The sequence below is a fragment of the Taudactylus pleione genome, unplaced genomic scaffold, assembly GCF_031769625.1.
Source record: "Taudactylus pleione unplaced genomic scaffold, aTauple2 ptg000535l, whole genome shotgun sequence".
Taxonomy (NCBI): Eukaryota; Metazoa; Chordata; class Amphibia; order Anura; family Myobatrachidae; genus Taudactylus; species Taudactylus pleione.
The window spans coordinates 6,464,005-6,483,120 of NW_028284937.1; the positions used below are offsets into that span (position 1 = coordinate 6,464,005).

The 19,116-nt window shown below is 46.5% G+C and overlaps 1 protein-coding gene across 6 annotated transcripts in view; it reads right to left on the minus strand.

Moving 5' to 3' along the window:
- Positions 1-4,071: 4,071 nt before the first annotated feature.
- The window catches only part of CNOT3 (CCR4-NOT transcription complex subunit 3), a 53,038-nt gene continuing 37,993 nt past the window's right edge, over positions 4,072-19,116 (minus strand). For all 6 annotated transcript variants that reach the window (XM_088450930.1, XM_088450932.1, XM_088450928.1 and 3 more), the window contains 5 exons: positions 18,821-18,917; positions 17,314-17,512; positions 16,958-17,090; positions 6,441-6,566; positions 4,072-4,930 (listed from right to left, as the gene is read on the minus strand). In XM_088450930.1, coding sequence (XP_088307056.1) covers positions 4,832-4,930; positions 6,441-6,566; positions 16,958-17,090; positions 17,314-17,512; positions 18,821-18,917 — 654 coding nt within the window. In that variant the 3' untranslated portion in view covers positions 4,072-4,831. The remainder of the gene's footprint in view (positions 4,931-6,440; positions 6,567-16,957; positions 17,091-17,313; positions 17,513-18,820; positions 18,918-19,116) is intronic.

The following is a 19,116-nucleotide window of genomic DNA, read 5'->3' on the forward strand; positions in this document are numbered from 1 at the left end:
CTGTGTAAGGGAAGGTGAGCTGAGTGAGGGGGAGAGCTGTGGGGGGTGTCTGAGCGGGGGGAGTGTTGTGTGTGTTTGAGGGGAAAAGAGCTGTGTGAGGGGGTACATGCTGGATATGCCCCCTACCTGTAGAGCACACATGCTCCGGGTGCCATGGCCACACGCTACATCGCACCGTGTATGGACACCTTAAGTTCAGCAGTCATTTTTTTTTTTTTTTTTAAGACATTCTTTCCTCATCTGATATAACCTTTTAGAATAACAAAAACAATCCATTCCCTGTTCCCCACACGTGTGTATGGTGTCTTTAGAACACAGGTTCTCAAACTCGGTCCTCAGGACCCCAAACAGTGCATGTTTTGCAGGTCTCCTCACATAATTACTAGTGAAATAATTAGCTGCACCTGTTGATCTTTTAAAACATGTCAGTGAGTAATGAATACACCTGTGCACCTGCTGGGTGACCTTGAAAAAGTGACCTGTGTGGGGTCCTGAGGACCGAGTTTGAGAACCACTGCTTTAGAATATATAAAATAAATAGCATATGAACAGACTTTTAATTCAAGTTAATCTACAGCCATAAACCGGGAGTATTTTATATGTTGAAGCTTCTGCTATACACTAAGCCAGAGGTTCCAAATGCGGTCCTCAAGGCTCCCCAACTGTTCAGGTTTTAGAAATATCAATGGTTGAGCACAGGTGGTTAAATCAAATTGACTGAGGCACTAATTAAGTCACCTGTGGTCAAGTATGGTTATCCTTAAAACCTGGACTGTTATGGTGCATATACACACAGTCAGATTTTTCTTCAGATCTGAACGATAACTATTTAAAAAAATCGTTCATATCTGAAAATCTGACATATCTGTCAGATGAACGATGCGCGTTCCCGATGGTCAGATAACGATATCTGACGTGTTTGCAGTCAGACCTGGACGATTCCATTCATTTTAATGCAGTCAAAAATCGTTCAATCGTTCATCTGACAAATCTGACCGTGTGTATGCTCTATTAGGGTGCCTTGAGTTCGGGAACCTCTGCACTAATCATAACCTCACACTTTGCTGTGTTTACATTCAAACAATGTACATGCTCACCCAATAGCTGGCACTATGACAAAGCCATCTGGCCAATGGCAGTGGCTTTCCAGTCCCCTGTGACAATAAGTATATAAAAGCTGCTTCCATGGAATAAGAGCTAGTGGTATGCAAACCTTGCCCATACAATTCATCAGATTCAAAGTTGTAATAGAAGTCAGATGATATGAGATAACCTCTTAGTTACAATGTTAAAAACAAATCCCAGGGGCTCATTATATATGTAGCTAAAATGTATCACTAGTGTTATAAACAACACTCCATTAAACCACGTTTTGTTCTCGCACAAAGAGGATTTCTGGTTACTTACCGTTGAATCCTTTTCTCTGAATCATGCTGTGGGACACTGGACTATGGGGTTGTAGATGGGACTGCAGGAGCTGGCGCTTAAATTATTAACAGTTTGTTATATAGCGCAGCATATTCCGTTGCGCTTTACAATTGTAAGCATTAATAGAACAAAACTGGGTAATAACAGACATATATAGGTAGGAAGGCCCTGCTCACAATTAAATAAACTAAACCTGTAGCTTTAACACCAGCTCCTCCCCTCTGCAACCCCATCAGACCAGTACAACTTCAAAAGTGCCTGGTAAGGAAAATCAGTAACCAGTGACACTGCTATAACAAAAAGAAAACAGAACCGCAGGGAGCAACCCGTCAACAAAGACAATGCAACACGACTGGGATAACCCCTATAGGTGTGTTAAACAGTTCAAAGTCTACTGTAATGAATGGAGCAGGGTCAGGCAGAGGGGCATTTAAAAGTTATCCAAGTTCTGTATGGTTACTGGTGTTACAGTTCTGTATTAAACATGGTTTTATAACAAGTTCAGTGAATGTCAACAGATATGGGGAAAAATTGTTATCTGCATACGTGTTTAATGTGCAAATCTGTTTTGTTTTTTTTCTCCATTTACTTACCTTTACCCCAATGGAAGCATATTGCAAAATGCAGTGAGCTGTGTGTTAGGAGGGAGGGGGGATACGCTCCAATCCCTTCAGCTTCAAATAGATCCAGCAACTCAAAATACATTTTAGGTTTAAAGGTTCACTTTGTTCTCCAGCAGATTACAATCCACATTGGTAAAACTTCCCCCCCATTGACCTGAATCTTCATGTTATAGCCTTACATTTGGCAACTAATGAGGTCACTCAACAATTTCCAACTGCTGAGCTGCCAGTAGTCTGTGGATGAGACACAATGGGCACGTGGGAAAGCGGTAGAAAGCAGGAGCCTAGCCAATACACATCCTAATGAGAGCAGACTGCACCTAAGGTGAGTAATGGTGTGTACACATAGCGATTTGAACAATATTGTTATATTTCAAATAGTTCTTTTAAATGGACCCTACCAACTTACCATCGCCGTGCGCCCACGTATGGGCAATAGCGATATCATCCATCGGCCGTGAATGCTTGTCCTAAGTGTGGTGAACTGGGGGCACAAATTATTAAAATCTCTCCTTGAAAAAAACGTGTCTTGACAATTTTAGCCTCTTGCTCAGTGTTTCAAATCTCTGGTATAAGTGTTCCTAGATGGCATAGATCAGTGGAGGCATCACACCTGAATACAAGTAAAACCTCATCCAAGTATATGTATGAGAAATAAAGTGACCATACTACAGTAAAGAGGATACTAGAAGTCATGGCAATGCTCAGTGACCACTGTAAGAGTACTCCCTGTAGTCTCATGGAGAGCAATTCTATTCAGTGCAGCGTTAATAGCGCTGGGAAGGAGTTTCCGGAGCTATTCAATTCAGTGCTGTGTTAGGCCAACTAAAGGATTTCTTCTCGCATCCTCCTGAGGGTACAAGCAGAAATCCAACTAAAGTGCTTGGCCCGTGGATGTTTGCCGCTTAGTGCTGCGCTAACAGCCTGCGGCCAGCACTTTAGTCACGCTAACCGGCATCCTCCGACTTAAGTCAGACTTAGCGCTCTGAATTAGAAAGCTCTGGGAACTCCTTCCGGGGGATATTCACAGCACGCCTAATTGAATCGCCCCCTAAATTTAGTATGGTCATAGAATGCCTTGCTGGCTTCAACATATTGTTCCGGGGAGAGTGTAATGTACTACACGTTACAGGATTGTGTGGCAGCCGGGCGTCAAACAGAGGATCCTGCACATCCGCTCCAATTGTATTTTAAACATATCACAACAGCATTCTCTTCCTGTTTCGAAGCTATGCAACATATGGTTGTAGAGGCACGGGTCATCCAACAATCAGAGGGGACAGGACCAAATTTTAAACCACCCCCCCCCCCCCCCCCTCTTTTTTTTGGATCCCCTACTGTGGGGGGGGGTTTGGTGTGAGATTTTATATTATGCACAACACTTATATAATACCATCAGTATTTGTAGATGGCAGGGCACATGAGCAGCCCTGCTGAAATCACTATTGGGGGAGGTGAAGTCCAGTTGCCGTCAATATTGGGGGTGTTCCCGGCCCCTACAGAGGTGCTGGGCTAACCCCAAGCTCTCCCTTAATGTGAAGGGATGCCGTGCACATCACAGAATGGAAGCGGCCAGGCTGTTTCAGCCCGCTAAACAGCCAAGTGTAAACACTATATATAGCTATATATCACAATTTGTATACCAATGTTTTCGAAATGTGTGCTGTATAGTACGTGGGTAAGTAATAGGCTTGATTATTTCAATATAGATGAAGGATCAATTTTTCCCCACTCTTGTCTATAGAAGCCAGCACAATAGGAACTGCTGTGCTATTTCAGCACCACCTACTTATAATACAGTAACAATAGATGCATTCATGTCAATGCTAGTCAGCTTTTACACATATAAACCCTGATAGACTGCAGTTAGCATTCATAAGTAGAACAAGCATCACAGCCAATCAGCATGGTGCAGTTTGAAGGAGGACACGTAATGGGGCTAATGTTCGTACAGTACGTACCATATTTTCCTCTTTAACCTGTAAATCAAATCTGCTGGAAAGAATATGAGCCACATTAATATTCTTGCATGAGAAGACATCATATAAAACTATTTATTCATAAATATTTTCCAAAATGAAAATAGGTTACGAAAAATATTTTAAACCAGCTTTCCATACCATTAATTCCATCGGTACAGATACTTGTATCGAGGATAGGGGTGGGAGAGGGTAAGTGGCAAGGAGGAAAAAAAAAATAATAAAAATAAAAACACTTTAAACCTTGATGCACTTGTTATCAAAACAAACAAAAAAAATCCAGTATCTGCCAAAAAGGACAAAATGATAGAAAACAAAAAAGTTGTTTTTAAAGAGGAAAACAAAAACAAATGGCAGCCAGTAGAAATCCCTCTACGAAGAGAGACGAAAACTTCCCGCCTGCAGAAACATCCAGGAGGGGGAAGAACAACTTTTCCTTCCTCTTGCAAAGACTTTTATGCACTTTGTTCATTTTTTTTTTTTGTCGTTTAAATTTGAACCAAATACATTAAAAATTGACTGTTGACATTTTTCGACCCCTTGTAGTCTTCTGAAAAGTGAAGAGGGTCTTTGTGAGATGTCGGGTGTAAATCATGTTCTCGTCCGCTCTCCACCATCACGCACAATCTTAATCCATTTTTAATAGAATTTTGTAACTGCATGCATTAAAGTGTTTGTCCGAACTTCCCCTCCTCCCAACTCTTCTTGGGAATGAGACCGAAGAGACTTCTGCCCCTCCCCTCTTTTCCCCCCGGTTGCGGTTTGCCCGTGTGACACTGGAAGGCTGAGTGGGTTGAGAGGTCATTGTAAATCACGATCCTCCAGATAACGGTATTCAAATGTGAATCCTTCTTTCTTCCTCTGGCCCCATTTCTCATAGTCAAAGTAAATATATGTCCCCTGCAGAAGGAAGAATGGAGGGTTATAGTTCCACATATCGTATAAAAGTAGAATGTACATTTATACACCTACCGTGAAAACAGAAGTGGTGTACCTGGAACATTTTGGGCTGAAGCTGCACTATGGTGTCATTAATGGCCAATTATACACCAAACTGTTGTAGAGCCCCAAACATCCCTCATGTGCATTAAATGTAGCCTAATAAAGCCAGCCTGGTTTCCTTAACTGCCTACGTCATACACGCTCACATGCCATCCTATACAGTCATGTTCACTGCCAGATTTATAAAGAAGCCACACATACTTTACCAAACCCCTCTAGCAATATGTATACCTGGGGAATCTAAAGAGATTTACGTGGGTTTCTTCTGGGTGCTTTGGTTTCTAACCACATTCCAAAAGCATACTGGAGTGTTTGTGGTAGGGAATTTAGACCAATGGAGCAGGGACTGATAATTTCCTTCATTAGGCGTGTACAAGTAGTAAGCATTAAAAACAAATATAGTAAATAGCACAAATATAATGCACACCTACAAATGATTCTCTTTACATCACTACATTATGACTGGTGCTGTATAAGGGATATCTTGGGTAGTGTTTGTTGTGGGATCTCCAATAGTTATTTTATTGAGGCAACACCTGACTATATGAGTGCTTTCTTCCATATGAAGGACTGTTTACTTTGACCCTTGATTGAATATGCTAACTGGTTAAAATCTTTGAGTAGCTGGGGTAATGGCATCAGTGCAGACCAAATGTACTGAGTAACAAACACTTTTCAAGTTTGCCACACACAGGCAGCCCAGTGAGAAAAACATGGCTTCCAGCACTCTAACAGGACCAAATGGGTTGATTAAAAACAGAGAACCTGTCGCCACTAAACACAACCTTTGCACAAAACATAATGCAAGCTATAGCCGACAGGTCGACAGTAGAATAGCATTCATAGGGCGGTATTCAATTGTTATAGCGCGCACAATCTCCCATCTAAAGTGATGGGAGATTGCAGGGCGCTATTCAATTGTTGCAGTTTTTCATGCTGATCGCACCCAAAGTAGTCTGGTTTAGCCACATAAAGCAGCTACCCCCGACCAAAGTGCTGAGCGCGACCACGAAAAGTGATGTTTGGGCGTCCAAGCATGTCACACTTCGCCCATTTCAGCTTGCACCCCACTGGGGCTGTGAGCGGAAATGGTGTACCGGCAGCTGATCGCGCCTGACAGGAGAAACAATTGAATAGGTACTGTTGGGCACGAACAGGGGCGCAACAATTGAATACCGCCCATAGCACTGTGCCAGTCAAAAAGGTGTCACAAAAGAACACTGTTGCACAAAATAGCTATCCCATAATTCTAAACACAGCCATAGGCTGAGAGTAGTGGTAGGAGAAGACTATTAACATGTGGAAGGTTATGGGGTCTTATGAAATGTAAAATAAGCAGGACCATTCATTCATTGTCTGTGAGAACCACTCACTCAATTGCAGAGATAAAATACAGGAATACACAAACCTGCTCAAACTCATCTGTTATCGTCTTGGGCTCTTCATGTCTCTGAAACCACATCATGTATTTGGTATGAAACCTCCAAGACTGTTTCTTCAGAGCTTTAGCAGCTAAATACTGTGCTTTCGTACCCTAAATGACAGCAATACTAGATTCAGTTTTAACTCAAAGAGGCCTACAGGGATTGTACAAGTCAGTATGTATTGAATAAATGCTTGCGCCTCCTGAGGGATTGTAAGAGTGGAAATAATCCAATAAATAAAATAAACCACCACACACATTGGTTCATGCATGAGGGAAAAATCCCATAGCCTTTAATGGCCAACATGGAGCCTCTAGAGCAAGTGAATGCATCTTGGCATGTATTGTACAGAGGTCTATTACTCTAGGGCAGGGGTGGACAAACTCAGTCCTCGAGATCTACCAACGTTTTCCAGGTCACCCAGCAGGTGCACAGGTGTACTCATTACTCACTGACACATTTTGAAAGATCCACAGGTGGAGCTAATTATTTCACTTGTGATTCTGTGAGGAGACCTGGAAAACATGCACTGTTGGTAGCTCTCGAGGACAGAGTTTGGCCACCCCTGCTCTAGGGGGTAGTGTTACTAAAGTGAGGGTTTTTAAGAAGTGGAAATGTTGTCCATAGCAACCAGATTCTAGCCATTATCTTCTGGAAGGTGTTCGATAAATGTAGTAGAACATGATGAGTTGCTATGGGCAACAACTCCACTTCTAAACACCCGCACTTTAGTAAATATACCCCTAGTAGTTGATGGTAGTGACCATTTTTACACAAAGATCAGATGCAAACAGACTAACTTAGTGCCGTGATACTAGTTGCGGGCTTACTGCATGTGCCAACAACATCGCACCCTGCACATAAGGCAGAAAACCCTGTTTACCATGATTAAACCCCTGGCATTAGGCGCGGTAAACTGCACGTCCTGACTTAAGCACGGGGTTGAAGTCTCTCCCTCTCCCTCCCCCCCCCCCCCAAAAGACCTGTCTTATCTTGCAGACCTTGTAGAAGGACCACCTAACACCAAAGCGGGAATTGCCAGATAAGAATCACAGAAGCTAAAAAAAAAATTTCATCTGATGCAGTTCAGTTAAGTTCACTACTCCATTACAAGCAGCTGAAGCTCTTCCTGCATCTTTAGCAGAGAGTGTCCTAATAAAAGCTTAGAATGCTGTCACATCACTGGTCTTACCCCTAGGTAAGAACCCACCAATCCACGCAGGGCATTCCTGCCAAGCAGTCATTCCTGTGCTGCTTGCTTAGTCCGAGAAGCAGGTCGCTCCTATAATGTTGTCCTATTCCAGAGGAGTGAGCACATGGACAGATTTAAACAGAAGCACTCTAGTTATTGCTTTATTATTCCTTTACTGTGTGTCAAACTGTGGCTTTACGTGCAGTATGTACTCTAATTAAAGTGGATCTGGTGGCTGAGACCATCCATTAACCACTTCGGTCCTGTGGATAGGCAAACCGTAATCCTGAACATCTCAGTCCCCCAGCAAGATAGAGATACTCTGTATGTGTTTCCATTTACCTGGGACACCACCAAGAGGCTGTAATAATGTAATACTCCCCAAGCCATCGCTATTTCACCATGAGACGCAAGACCATGTAATGGATGTGAAACCATAATCAGCCCAGCCATACACAAATACACAGGCTAATGAAGGAACGATAGCATATAATTAAAGCACAGAGGTTTTTATTAAAATTTCTTACACCAATTTGTCTACGCTCCTTTTGCCCAGGAGAGGGGAAAGACCGCATGTCATGAACACGGATGTAGAGGCTACTTCAGCATCAGGCCACATCTTGCTCTACACTGCCTCAGCTCCCTGATCACACGAGTATAGAGCAGTGCATTCGTTTCTACATGTAGGGAATGCTTTTATTTATGGCTCCTCTAACTAGGGGCTTGAGGAGAAAATAAAAATTTACACAGATTTGTCTGCATACATCCATCCTCAAATGGAGCCACATTAGCCCCGTGGACTTTGCGGTAAAGTTGTGCTGTGCACAAAGTACGAGTCATATTTGCATCACTTGCATTGCAGCTGCTGTGTGCCGCTCAGAAGATAACCTGGGAAAATAGGCGACAGCACAAGTAAGCCACCCTATGCTCCGTCGTGTTCCCTCTGACTTAAAACCAATTCCTTTATGACAAACACACTAGCCCCAAGTGCCCGGGACACTATAAAAGGACTGTGTGCAGCTACTAAGCAGACATACCAAATTCAGGAAAAAGTAGGAAAGTCCACTACCCATGACAGAATAGGTCGCACCAAGTATCTCGTACCATATAGTGCTAAAAGGAATGGTTTAGGAGGACACATCTGTAGTTATATAGGCTCTTTACTTCACTAGATTCACTCAGAAAACGAGATACTCCATTAAAACATCCTTTCAGACTTGTGGAGCAATTGCACACACAAATAGAAAAACCACTAAAGTGTGCCTAAATGGAGACTACAAATATAGGTCATTTGGTTCCTTTAATATAAAGACACACATACAGCCGCAGAACACAAATTTATACTCATTAAGTTTTCCATTGCACAAGTGTGTCTGAAACATGCATACAAAAGTCACAATCGGCAGAAGTTGATGGCGAAAACAGATATGGTAAGAACTTACCTTTGTTATCTCTGTTTCTACGAAGTTCATAGGGTCCACAGGGTTGACCTTGGGGTATAGCTGGATCTGGATCCACGGGCACCACGCAGTTAAAGCTTTGCTGCTCCCAGGATGCACTTGGGTCCGTCCTCCTCTATACCCCGCCACAGCCACAGCACCTCAGTTGGTAAGCAGCCAAGGCCGGAGGAGGAGACTAAACAGAGAGAAGGAAGACTGGAACACACAAGAAACCATACTCACAGAAATGGGAGACGGAAAACCGGTGACCAGCCACACAGCCCATTTGAAGCCAGGTGCGTCAGGACGGTTGCCCTGTGGACCCTATGGACTTCGTAGAAACAGATAACAAAGGTAAGTTCTTACCATATCTCTTGTTTTCTACTTCAGGGTCCATAGGGTGTCCACAGGGTTGACCTTGGGGATGTCCCAAAGCAGTTCAACTAAGGGCGGGGACGCTCCTGTGCTGAAAGGAGAACCCGGGGCCCAAAGGATGCATCCTGAGAGGCGAAGGTGTCAAACGCATAAAACCTCAAAAACGTCTGAATTGAAGACCAAGTGGCCGCCTTACACAGCTGAACAGCAGAGGTGCCACATCTAGTAGCCCAAGAGGGACCCACAGAACGAGTGGAATGTGCCTTAACAGAGGCTGGCACAGGTATAGCCTCCTGTGCATAAGCCTCACAAATAACGGAACAAAGCCAACTGGCTAACGTTTGTTTGTTGGCAGGCCAACCCCTCCTGTGAAAAGAGGACAAACAATGAATCAGACTTTTTAACAGAAGCAGTCCGGTCCACATAGATTCTAAGCGCCCGGACTACATCTAAGGAAGCCTCACCAGCTGAAAGATCAGGTGACTGAAAAGCTGGCACAACAAGTTCCTGATTGCCTAAAGTGGTCTCAAAGTTCCACATCAAAAACTCAGGACGAGTGCGGAGCACCGCTCTGTCCTGTTGAAAAATCAGAAAAAGAGAGCGACAGGAAAGCGCCCCCAATTCTGACACCCTCCTGGCAGAAGCAATTGCCAGGAGAAAAACGGTCTTAAAATGTCAGCCACTTGAGTTCCACTGACTCAAGAGGCTCAAAAGGAGGACCCTGCAGGACCCGTAGACCCACCGCCAAGTCCCAAGGAGCCACAAAGGGAGGCTGGATCCTGAGAACACCTTGGAAAAAGGTGTGAACATCTGGTAGGTAAGCAATCCGTCGTTGGAACCACATGGACAAAGCGGACACACATGGACAAAGCGGACACATGAACCTTCAGAGAAGCAAGGTGTAAGCCGAGGTCCAAACCTGATTGAAGAAATTCCAAGATTCTAGAAACTCGGAACACCTGAAGATCATAGCTTTTGGATTCACAACACTGAAAGTAAGTGCGCCACACCCTGAGGTAAACCGTGCGGAAGCAGGCTTGCGTGCCCTGAGAATGGTACCAATAACCGAACTGGAGAAACCCCGAGACCTCAAGACGGCTGTCTCAAGAGCCACGCCGTCAAAGACAGCCGACCCAGATCCGGATAAAGGCAGGGCCATTGAGACAACAGGTCCCGACACTGAGGAAGAAGGTACGGAGCGTCGATGGAGAGGCTCCTCAGATCGGAGTACCAAGGACGTCTGGGCCACGCCGGAGCCACCAGCACGAGTGTGCCGCCGTCCTGCTTGAATTTCCGCAGGACCCGAGGAAGTAGGGATATCGGAGGAAACAGATACGCCAGGTGAAACTTCCATTTCACCGACAGCGCGTCCACCAGACATGCGCCTGCGTCTCTTGTCCTTGACCCGTAAACTGGCAACTTGTGATTGTGACGGGAGGCCATCGAGTACAGCTCCGGCAGCCCCCATCTGTCCACGAGTAGCTGAAACACCTCTGGGTGAAGCGACCATTCCCCGGGATGCACGTCGTGATGGCTGAGGAAGTCCGCCTCCCAATTGAGGACTCCGGGGAAGAAGACCGCCGAGATCGCTGGAATGTGGCACTCCACCCAAGCAAGTATGCGAGACACCTCCGACATCGCTGCCCGACTGCGCATTCCTCCTTGGTGGTTGATATATGCCACCGTGGTGGCGTTGTCGGACTGCACCTGAACCGCCCTTCCGTGAAGAACGGGGCTGGACGACTGCAGGGCCCTGTATACTGCCCGCAGTTCCAGGATGTTGATGGGGAGAAGAGCTTCTTCCGCAGACCAACGACCCTGAAGCGACAAGGAGCCGGTCACTGCCCCCCAACCCCGGAGACTGGCATCAGTCGTGAGCAGGACCCAGTCCAGGATCCAAAAGGGGCACCCCTCAACCAGATGAGCTGTCTGAAGCCGCCAAGCCAAAGACTGCCGAACCTCCGGGGACAACACCAGCATCTGAGAGCGGATCCGGTGAGGTAACCCGTTCCATTCCGATACAATCAGCCCCTGCAGGGGCCGGTAATGGAACTGGGCAAATTCCACCATGTCGAATGTCGACACCATGGACCCCAGAACTCTCATAGCCAAATGGACCGACAGGCGGCAACTGCTCAGGCAACTGCGTATCCGCAGCTGTAGGGAGAAGACCTTCTCCGGAGTAAGGAAGATCCTATGCTGACGAGAATCCAGCAGGGCTCCCAAATGAACCATCCGCTGTGATGGAATCAGGGAGGACTTTCTCCAATTTATCAACCACCCGTTCAGTTGCAGGCAAGCGATCGTCAGGTGGAGATGTTGAAGCAGTACCTCCGGGGAGCTCGCCAGCAACAGGAGGTCGTCCAGATACGGCAGCAGCCGTACATTCTGGTTCCGAAGATGTGCGGCCATGACTGCCATAACCTTTGTGAATACCCTCGGTGCCGTGGAGAGGCCAAAGGGTAGCGCACGGAACTGATGATGCTGAAGGATAGCGAACCTCAGATACCGCTGGTGCGAAGGTGCTATCGGAACATGGAGGTAGGCGTCCTGGATATCCAGGGACACCATGAGATCCCCAGGTTCCATCGCCAGAATGATGGAACGTAACGTTTCCATCCTGAATTTGGGAACTCTGAGGAATTTGTTCAGAGACTTCAAATTGAGGATAGGGCGATGAGAACCATTGGGTTTCTGCACCAGAAACAGTAGAATAGTACCCCGTCCCTCATTGTGATTGAGGAACGGGAAAAATGACCCCTGCTTTCAGCAAGGACTCTATAGCCTTCTGAATCTGTAAAGCCTTGGTCTTGTCCTGAGAAGGACTCCTGCAGAAAATCTGGTGGGGCGGTCTGTGCCGAAAAGACAGGGCGTACCCCTGGGAGACCACTTCTCGAACCCAGGCATCCGTGGTGGTATTGTGCCAGCACTGGGCAAATTGAAGAAGTTGGCCTCCCACTCTGGGGTCCCCCAGAGGGAGGCCCGTCCCATCAGGCAGAAGGTTTATCTTCCTGCTTGGAAGAAGGGCGTCTGGCACTCCAGGCCTGCTTCTTGGGCTTAGAAGCGGCCTTGGTCGCCGACTGCCTCGGGAAGGACTGACATTTTGCCTTGCCCTGAACCCGAAAGGACCGAAAGGCAGAGCTCCGTACTTTGGTAGGTGCAGAAGCCGAAGGGAGGAAGGTTGATTTAGATTTAGCCAGAGTATCCACTATTTTGTCCAAGTCTGGACCAAAAAGCAACTCTCCATTAAAAGGTAAGGCCTCCAGGCCCTTTTTGGAGTCTGCGTCAGCTCTCCAAGACCGCAGCCAAAGGACCGACGCGCCGACACCCTAGAGGTCAGCAAACTTGCATCCAACGATGCTTCCCCAATGTAGGAAGCCGCATCCCTCATTTGTCCTATCAACGCTCTCTGGATATCCAGAGCATCATCCGGAAAGGTATCCTCCAAAGCGTTGGCCCAGCTCTCAATGGCCTTAGCCACCCAAGAGATAGCCATGGACGGACGGGCCACAGCCCCAGAGAGAGAGTAGATAGACTTTAAACAAGTCTCCACTTTCCTGTCCGTGGGATCTTTCAGGGAGGAGATAGACGGCAAAGGCAACGTAGCGCTTTTAATTAAGCAGGTGACATGGGAATCCACCGCAGGCGGAGTTTCCCATTTCCTGCAATGAGCCTCAGGAAAAGGATAGTTGGAAGCCAACAGTTTCTGCGGTTGGAATCTCTTGCTGGACAACTGCCAGGCCCCCGCCATATGATCCGTCAACTGGTCGGACAGGGGAAAAACAGTCGAAGCTACTTTGGCCTTTTTAAAAGTAGGGTACCTCGACCTGGGGAGCTGGCGCATCCTTCTCTATATGAAGGTTGGCCCGCACCGCCCTAACCAATGCCGGCACATTAATGGAGGACTTAGGGCCTGATTCAGACCCACTCGCGAGTGGCTGTCCGCTCGCAAGTGGGTCGATGGTCTGCACTGAGCATGCGCACGACGGAGGGAGCTCCGTCGTGCGCATGCGCCAGACGCGACGAGCGAAGGACTTTCCTTCGCTCGTTGTGTCTGATCAAAGGGGGCGTGCTGTCGATGTTGATTGACAGCACGCCCCCTTTGGTGGGCGTGCCTCCCTGACGGGGGCGTTCCCTAGGGAACGCCTCCCGTCAGAAGCCGGCCCACTGACATCACTAGTGATGTCAGTGGGAGTGATTTTGGCTCTGATAGAGCCAAAATCACTCCGGGCCTTGCGGTTGAAAACCTCAACCGCAGGCTCCGGCTCGCAGTTTTGATGGTCGCGGTGGTCACGACCATCGCGGCCATCAAACTGCACGCTCGTATAGGATGTGGGTGGTGACCCACAGCTATACGAGCGTCCAGGAGGACGCTCCATATTAATGGAGGACGGCCCTCATTCAGAGCGTGGGCTCTGCTCAGAGCGTACGGCTCTGAATGAGGGCCTTAGCCTCCACCTCCTGGGCCCCGGCATCCGAGTCAGAGTCCTCATGGATCTCTCAGTCATCCGAAGACACGTCCGTGTCCATGAACTACGCCGCCAGTGAAGCCAGAAAGGGGCGCTTAGATGCCTTTGGGGGCAAATCACTGTGCAACATTGATTGAAAAGCCGATGACGAGGCCGCTAGGCTCTGAACAGAGCTGGAGAGGACACCCACCCACGGAGGGGGTACCGTCTGAGGATACCCCTGAAAAGGTACCATTGACTGCTGCGTCACCGTGGGAGACTGCACGTATACAGGCAATCCCGCATAAGTACCCACACAGCCCGAGACCCGGGAGGAGACTGCACCAGATGCGTAACCCCCGGGGAACGGGGGATGGTAGGCTGGGGCAACGCCCTAGAAGGGACCAGTCCGCGATCGATGCCAGCACTTGTGTAAACATCGACCAAGGAGGATCCTGCGCCACCAGGGGTTTAGAGGGACCAGGTACCAGCTGGCACCGCCCGCACAGACCGTCCTGAGACAAATCCACCCCATCAACCCCTGCCGAACAGCGCCGGCAGGAAAACAACACAGGAGCCACGGAGCGCTCATTCTCCTCATCAGACATGCCAATAACTTTTGCAATAAAAGTGTATCACCGAAAAGAGGTGAGGCGTAAAACACCCACGCACGCAACACAAACAGCCCACAATATGGTACTGTGTAGCACACCACTGTATGAGACGGACCTCACAAATACGTAGATCTATATAAGTGAGGTACACAGAAAGAACACCCCTCTCCCACGCACCTGCGGGCCGTAGGAGAAGGAAAGGGATAGGTATAAGCTGACAGTAAGAATAAATAAGCACAGACAGCAGCACTAGCAAAAGTCACATACCATGCAGGAAGTTATACTCACTGCACCTTTCGCTACAATCAACCTCCCAGATTCAGTGTCTGGGAGGGCTATAGCGCTGCGAACACGGTCCTTAGCAGGGGAGAGGTACGCAGGGGGACCGGTCCACTTGATACCGCCTGGGAGTTCTGCGTTGCTGCCACTGAGATGGCCGCCGGAGAGCTCTGAGGAGTGGCTGAGAGATAACAGCCCAGCGATGCCAGCACGCATGAGAGAAGGCGTGCTGGGCTGAGGGGAGGAGCCGCTAAACCAGGGAAGGCTGCCTCCCCTGGCTAGTGATTAACCCCAGGGACGCTGGTCCCTTCCAGCAATTATTCCCTGGTGGTCCAGCAGTCACGCAGGGCATTCCTTAGCAGGGGGAGCCCGCCGCCGCTACTAGCGCCGCCGGTCTGTCCCCAGAGACCGGCGGCTAAAGACTGCATTTCATCTCCCCGCGCAAAGCGCTACACGTGGCTTACCTGGCCCCGTAGAATCCGGCAGCAGTCAGTGGAAGGTCCCGGAGCCACACTAGTACTGACTCCGGGGTCCCGCTGCGATCTCCAGATCAGTACTGGCGTCGCAGCGCCAGTGGGGCTGTCCAGATGGACAGTCTGATGCCGTCGCTCTGAAGATAGTAAGGGGGCGGGGTATAGAGGAGGATGGACCCAAGTGCATCCTGGGAGCAGCAAAGCTTTAACTGCGTGGTGCCCGTGGATCCAGATCCAGCTATACCCCCAAGGTCAACCCTGTGGCCCCCTATGGACCCTGAAGTAGAAACGTAGATTCTTCCGGTTTAAACAATCGCGCCCTTGTAGACGTGGCAGTTTGGCTCCTGGATACAGTGTGGCGATCTCAGGGACCCCTTACATGAAGTGGTTGAACATAAAGTGTGTGTTGTCCAACAGTGACAACCTTCTTACATGCGCTTAGGATTTCAGAGACTATTATTTGCCAAGCCAATGCCACCATGGGGCCATGCTGCAATCGGGAGCGCATATAGTTAGTTAAGTTCATACATACCGGATGATTTGAACGATATATTGTTCAATGGTATCATTGCCTTTCATATCATTAAAAAAATCGTCCAGTGTGTAGGCACCTTAAGTCAATGGAAAGCACTCAATTCTACCTTTAAGTAAAACGGCGCTGGGGAAACACTCACGTGGCACTTAAACATTTTTCTGAACTAGAAGACGACCCTATACACGGCTATACATTTCCTTGATAGTCACATTTTGTTTGCTGTTTTTTCAAGTTGTGCTTCTGCAACAGTGTGAGGAAGAAAAGTAATTTGATATGGCAGTGGGAGCTGGCTGTATGCACCCACTCCAAATCTATTACCACTTTAAAATTGTTCAAATCAGTGGTCTAAATCTAAAGCAGCTAGATTGAGGAATCTATGTACTAAGCCTTAGCGGTATATTTACTAAGTGAGTTTTTAGAAGTGGAGCTGTTGCCCATAGCAACCAGTCACATTCTACTTAACATTTATTTAGCACATTCTAGAAGATAATAGCTAGAATCTGATTGGTTGCTATGGGCAACATCTCCACTTCTAAAAACCCGCACTTCAGTAAATATATCCCTTAGAGCAGGGGTCTTCAACCTTGGCACTCCAGCTGCTGTGGAACTACACATCCCAGCATGCACTGCCATAGTTTTAGCATTCTGTTATAACAAAAAGGTGGCAGTGCATGCTGGCTGGAGGGCCAAGGTTGAAGACCCCTGCCTTACAGAGATAAAGTGGACGGATATAAAGTACCAACTAATCAGCTCCTGTCACTTTACAGGCTGCATTTTAAAAATGACAGTTAGGAGCCGATTGGTTGGTACCTTCTCTCTCCCTCCCTCCAAAGCTTAGTACATAGACCCTTTAGGGTGCCAACCGCCTCTGCTTATGTAAAACATGTAGGTTCTAGAAGACCTAACCTTTATAACATTTCTCAATAACATACTCTGCACAGGAGGGAGATGCAACAATACTGATGTACACAAAGTAACATAACATTGATTTTCATTTAATTTTCTATTCACTGTACACGTGAAGAGAGCATAAACATTCCCACATTCAGAGACGTCGCTGAACTCTTCCTATTGAGCCATCATAGGAAGAATGGAAAAAACTACTGTGTATATATAGACATCTTAGCCCCTTGCATTGCATCATACCTCCAGATAGTAGAAAATAAAGAAGAGTGTTTCTGTGGAGAGTCGCTGGTAGAATTCTACGGTGTCTGAGTGAGGCGGGGGCATCTGGTGGTGATATTGTGGCGTCGGACACGGATTTCGCGGGAGGTATTGCCTGTTAAAAGATTTGTATATTCAAACAAAGTTCAGAAACAAAAACCCATTGAACATATATGTGACTGAAAATCGCACAGAAAATTTGAAGCAACTATTAAAACATGCATCTGAGATACATTAATATATAAATATGGTATCAATTGTGTCTAACAGGGAACGCATCTAATTCAGTAGTGTTCTGGTTATAAAGCAGGCAATAAGGAAACTGTATTAGCATATACCGTATTCTTTCTGAATCTGACGGGTGAGGCATATGATGCCATGCTGCATCTTCCATTGCTTGCTGGTAAAGCTGATCTGTGGTGAGGGGCACAGGGCCCAGGGGACACACCCCCAATGATAGGGGGATGTTCACTTCAGAAAGCTGCGTTGAGGGCTGAGTAGCCGGAGGCTGGGTCGTGGTTGTAGTGATCAAGATTTCTAGAAGGAATAATATAACGTAGGTATGAGAGACAGCAGAACAATGTTTTAGAAACCCTGGGGCAGGAAACTTAGGGGGGAGATGTACTATAGCGACAATTATCGTGCTGCTAGAAGCTGTTCTTGCTTCACCAGGGGAAGCAATAACGTCAAGATGTATTAACATTTTCGTCCCTCAAAGTGGGGGGAGATAAAATCCCCCCACTCAGTCTTACCTCCTATCTGTCATACTTATGGAAACCTGGTAGCTGCTATCACGGAGTTTAAACTTTGGTGACTGTCTTGCCTTTAAAAGCTATAAGTTAGCTGGCAGGTGAGCTTTAAACCAGGTAAAATTTTTTCAGTTTAAACGCTGTGATAGCAGCTACCAGGTTTCCATAAGTATGACGGATAGTGTAGGACCTGCAGAGAAGTGATGTGGGCTGCAGGCTTAAATGCATTGATCAATCCATGAACCAAAACCCCATTATTTGTGTATTATTGTGAGGGATTTAACAATGGTGAGTGCAGACTTTTCTGATTTTATTTATTTAAGCAATGTGGTCACAAGCCACTTGTACCCCAGTCCTGGGAATGGAGAGTGCAGGTTTGCACCCCAAATCTGGGAGTTGCGAGTAGTGGATTTCTGACACACGAAAAAAAAAACTAATGCCCAAATAAATCCATTTAACATGTTGTATATTCATTTATTGCGGACAGATTTGGTCTTCATCATAAGTATCAACACTGAAGTTATACAGGCAGCAATATGGGGAACTTTGGCCAATTATGGATTCTATAGTTGACGTAATGCCAATACAAGTTCGGGTGGCGGACATGCCATTTTGTGCTACTTGATTGCTTTTGCACTTGCCTAACTCTTAAAGGTGCATACACACACACAACGATTTTGTTACCAACGATTTTATGAACGATTTTCTGTCAGATTTTTTAAAGTGTAATGAACGATTTTTTTGAACTACGAACAATTTTTGCATATTAACTTAATGAAAATCATTGAGTTGACAAGTCTAACTGAACTACAAACGTGAACGCGCATGAACGATAATCGTTCGTTTGACTCAGAAAGTGAACAATTTTTTTAAACGATTATCGTTAAACTATATCGTTTAACGATAATCGTTCAAAAAATCATTGTGTATGCAGCTTTATTACTACAGCAAAATAAATAAAATAATGTAAACAAGGTAGCAAACTACAATAACAGTGCCAATTAAAATGTGGATTTTGTACAGTAAAATATTCTGCTACAACCCTTTAAACAAAAGACCGACCATAATGATATCACATTTAAATCATAATCATTACCCCGTTCAGGCAAAATAAGAGGAACTGAATCTTCTAAGCTGGTTCCAATAGCTGCCCGTTCAGCCATGGATTTCAGTGTACTTAAAGGCTCTGGTGCCTAAAAGAGAAGGAAAATTTGTCACATTGCTATAGAATATGTAAATCATCCGCAATCTATGTGTAAACAACTTGGCTCTGTTCCGACAATTTAATCCATTGTAAGAAATGAGGCCACATTTTTTCAGGAGCTTGTTTCTCCCCATGTCCTGCAATGGACCAACCTATGAACAATCAGAGGGAACATTCCACTTTATGTA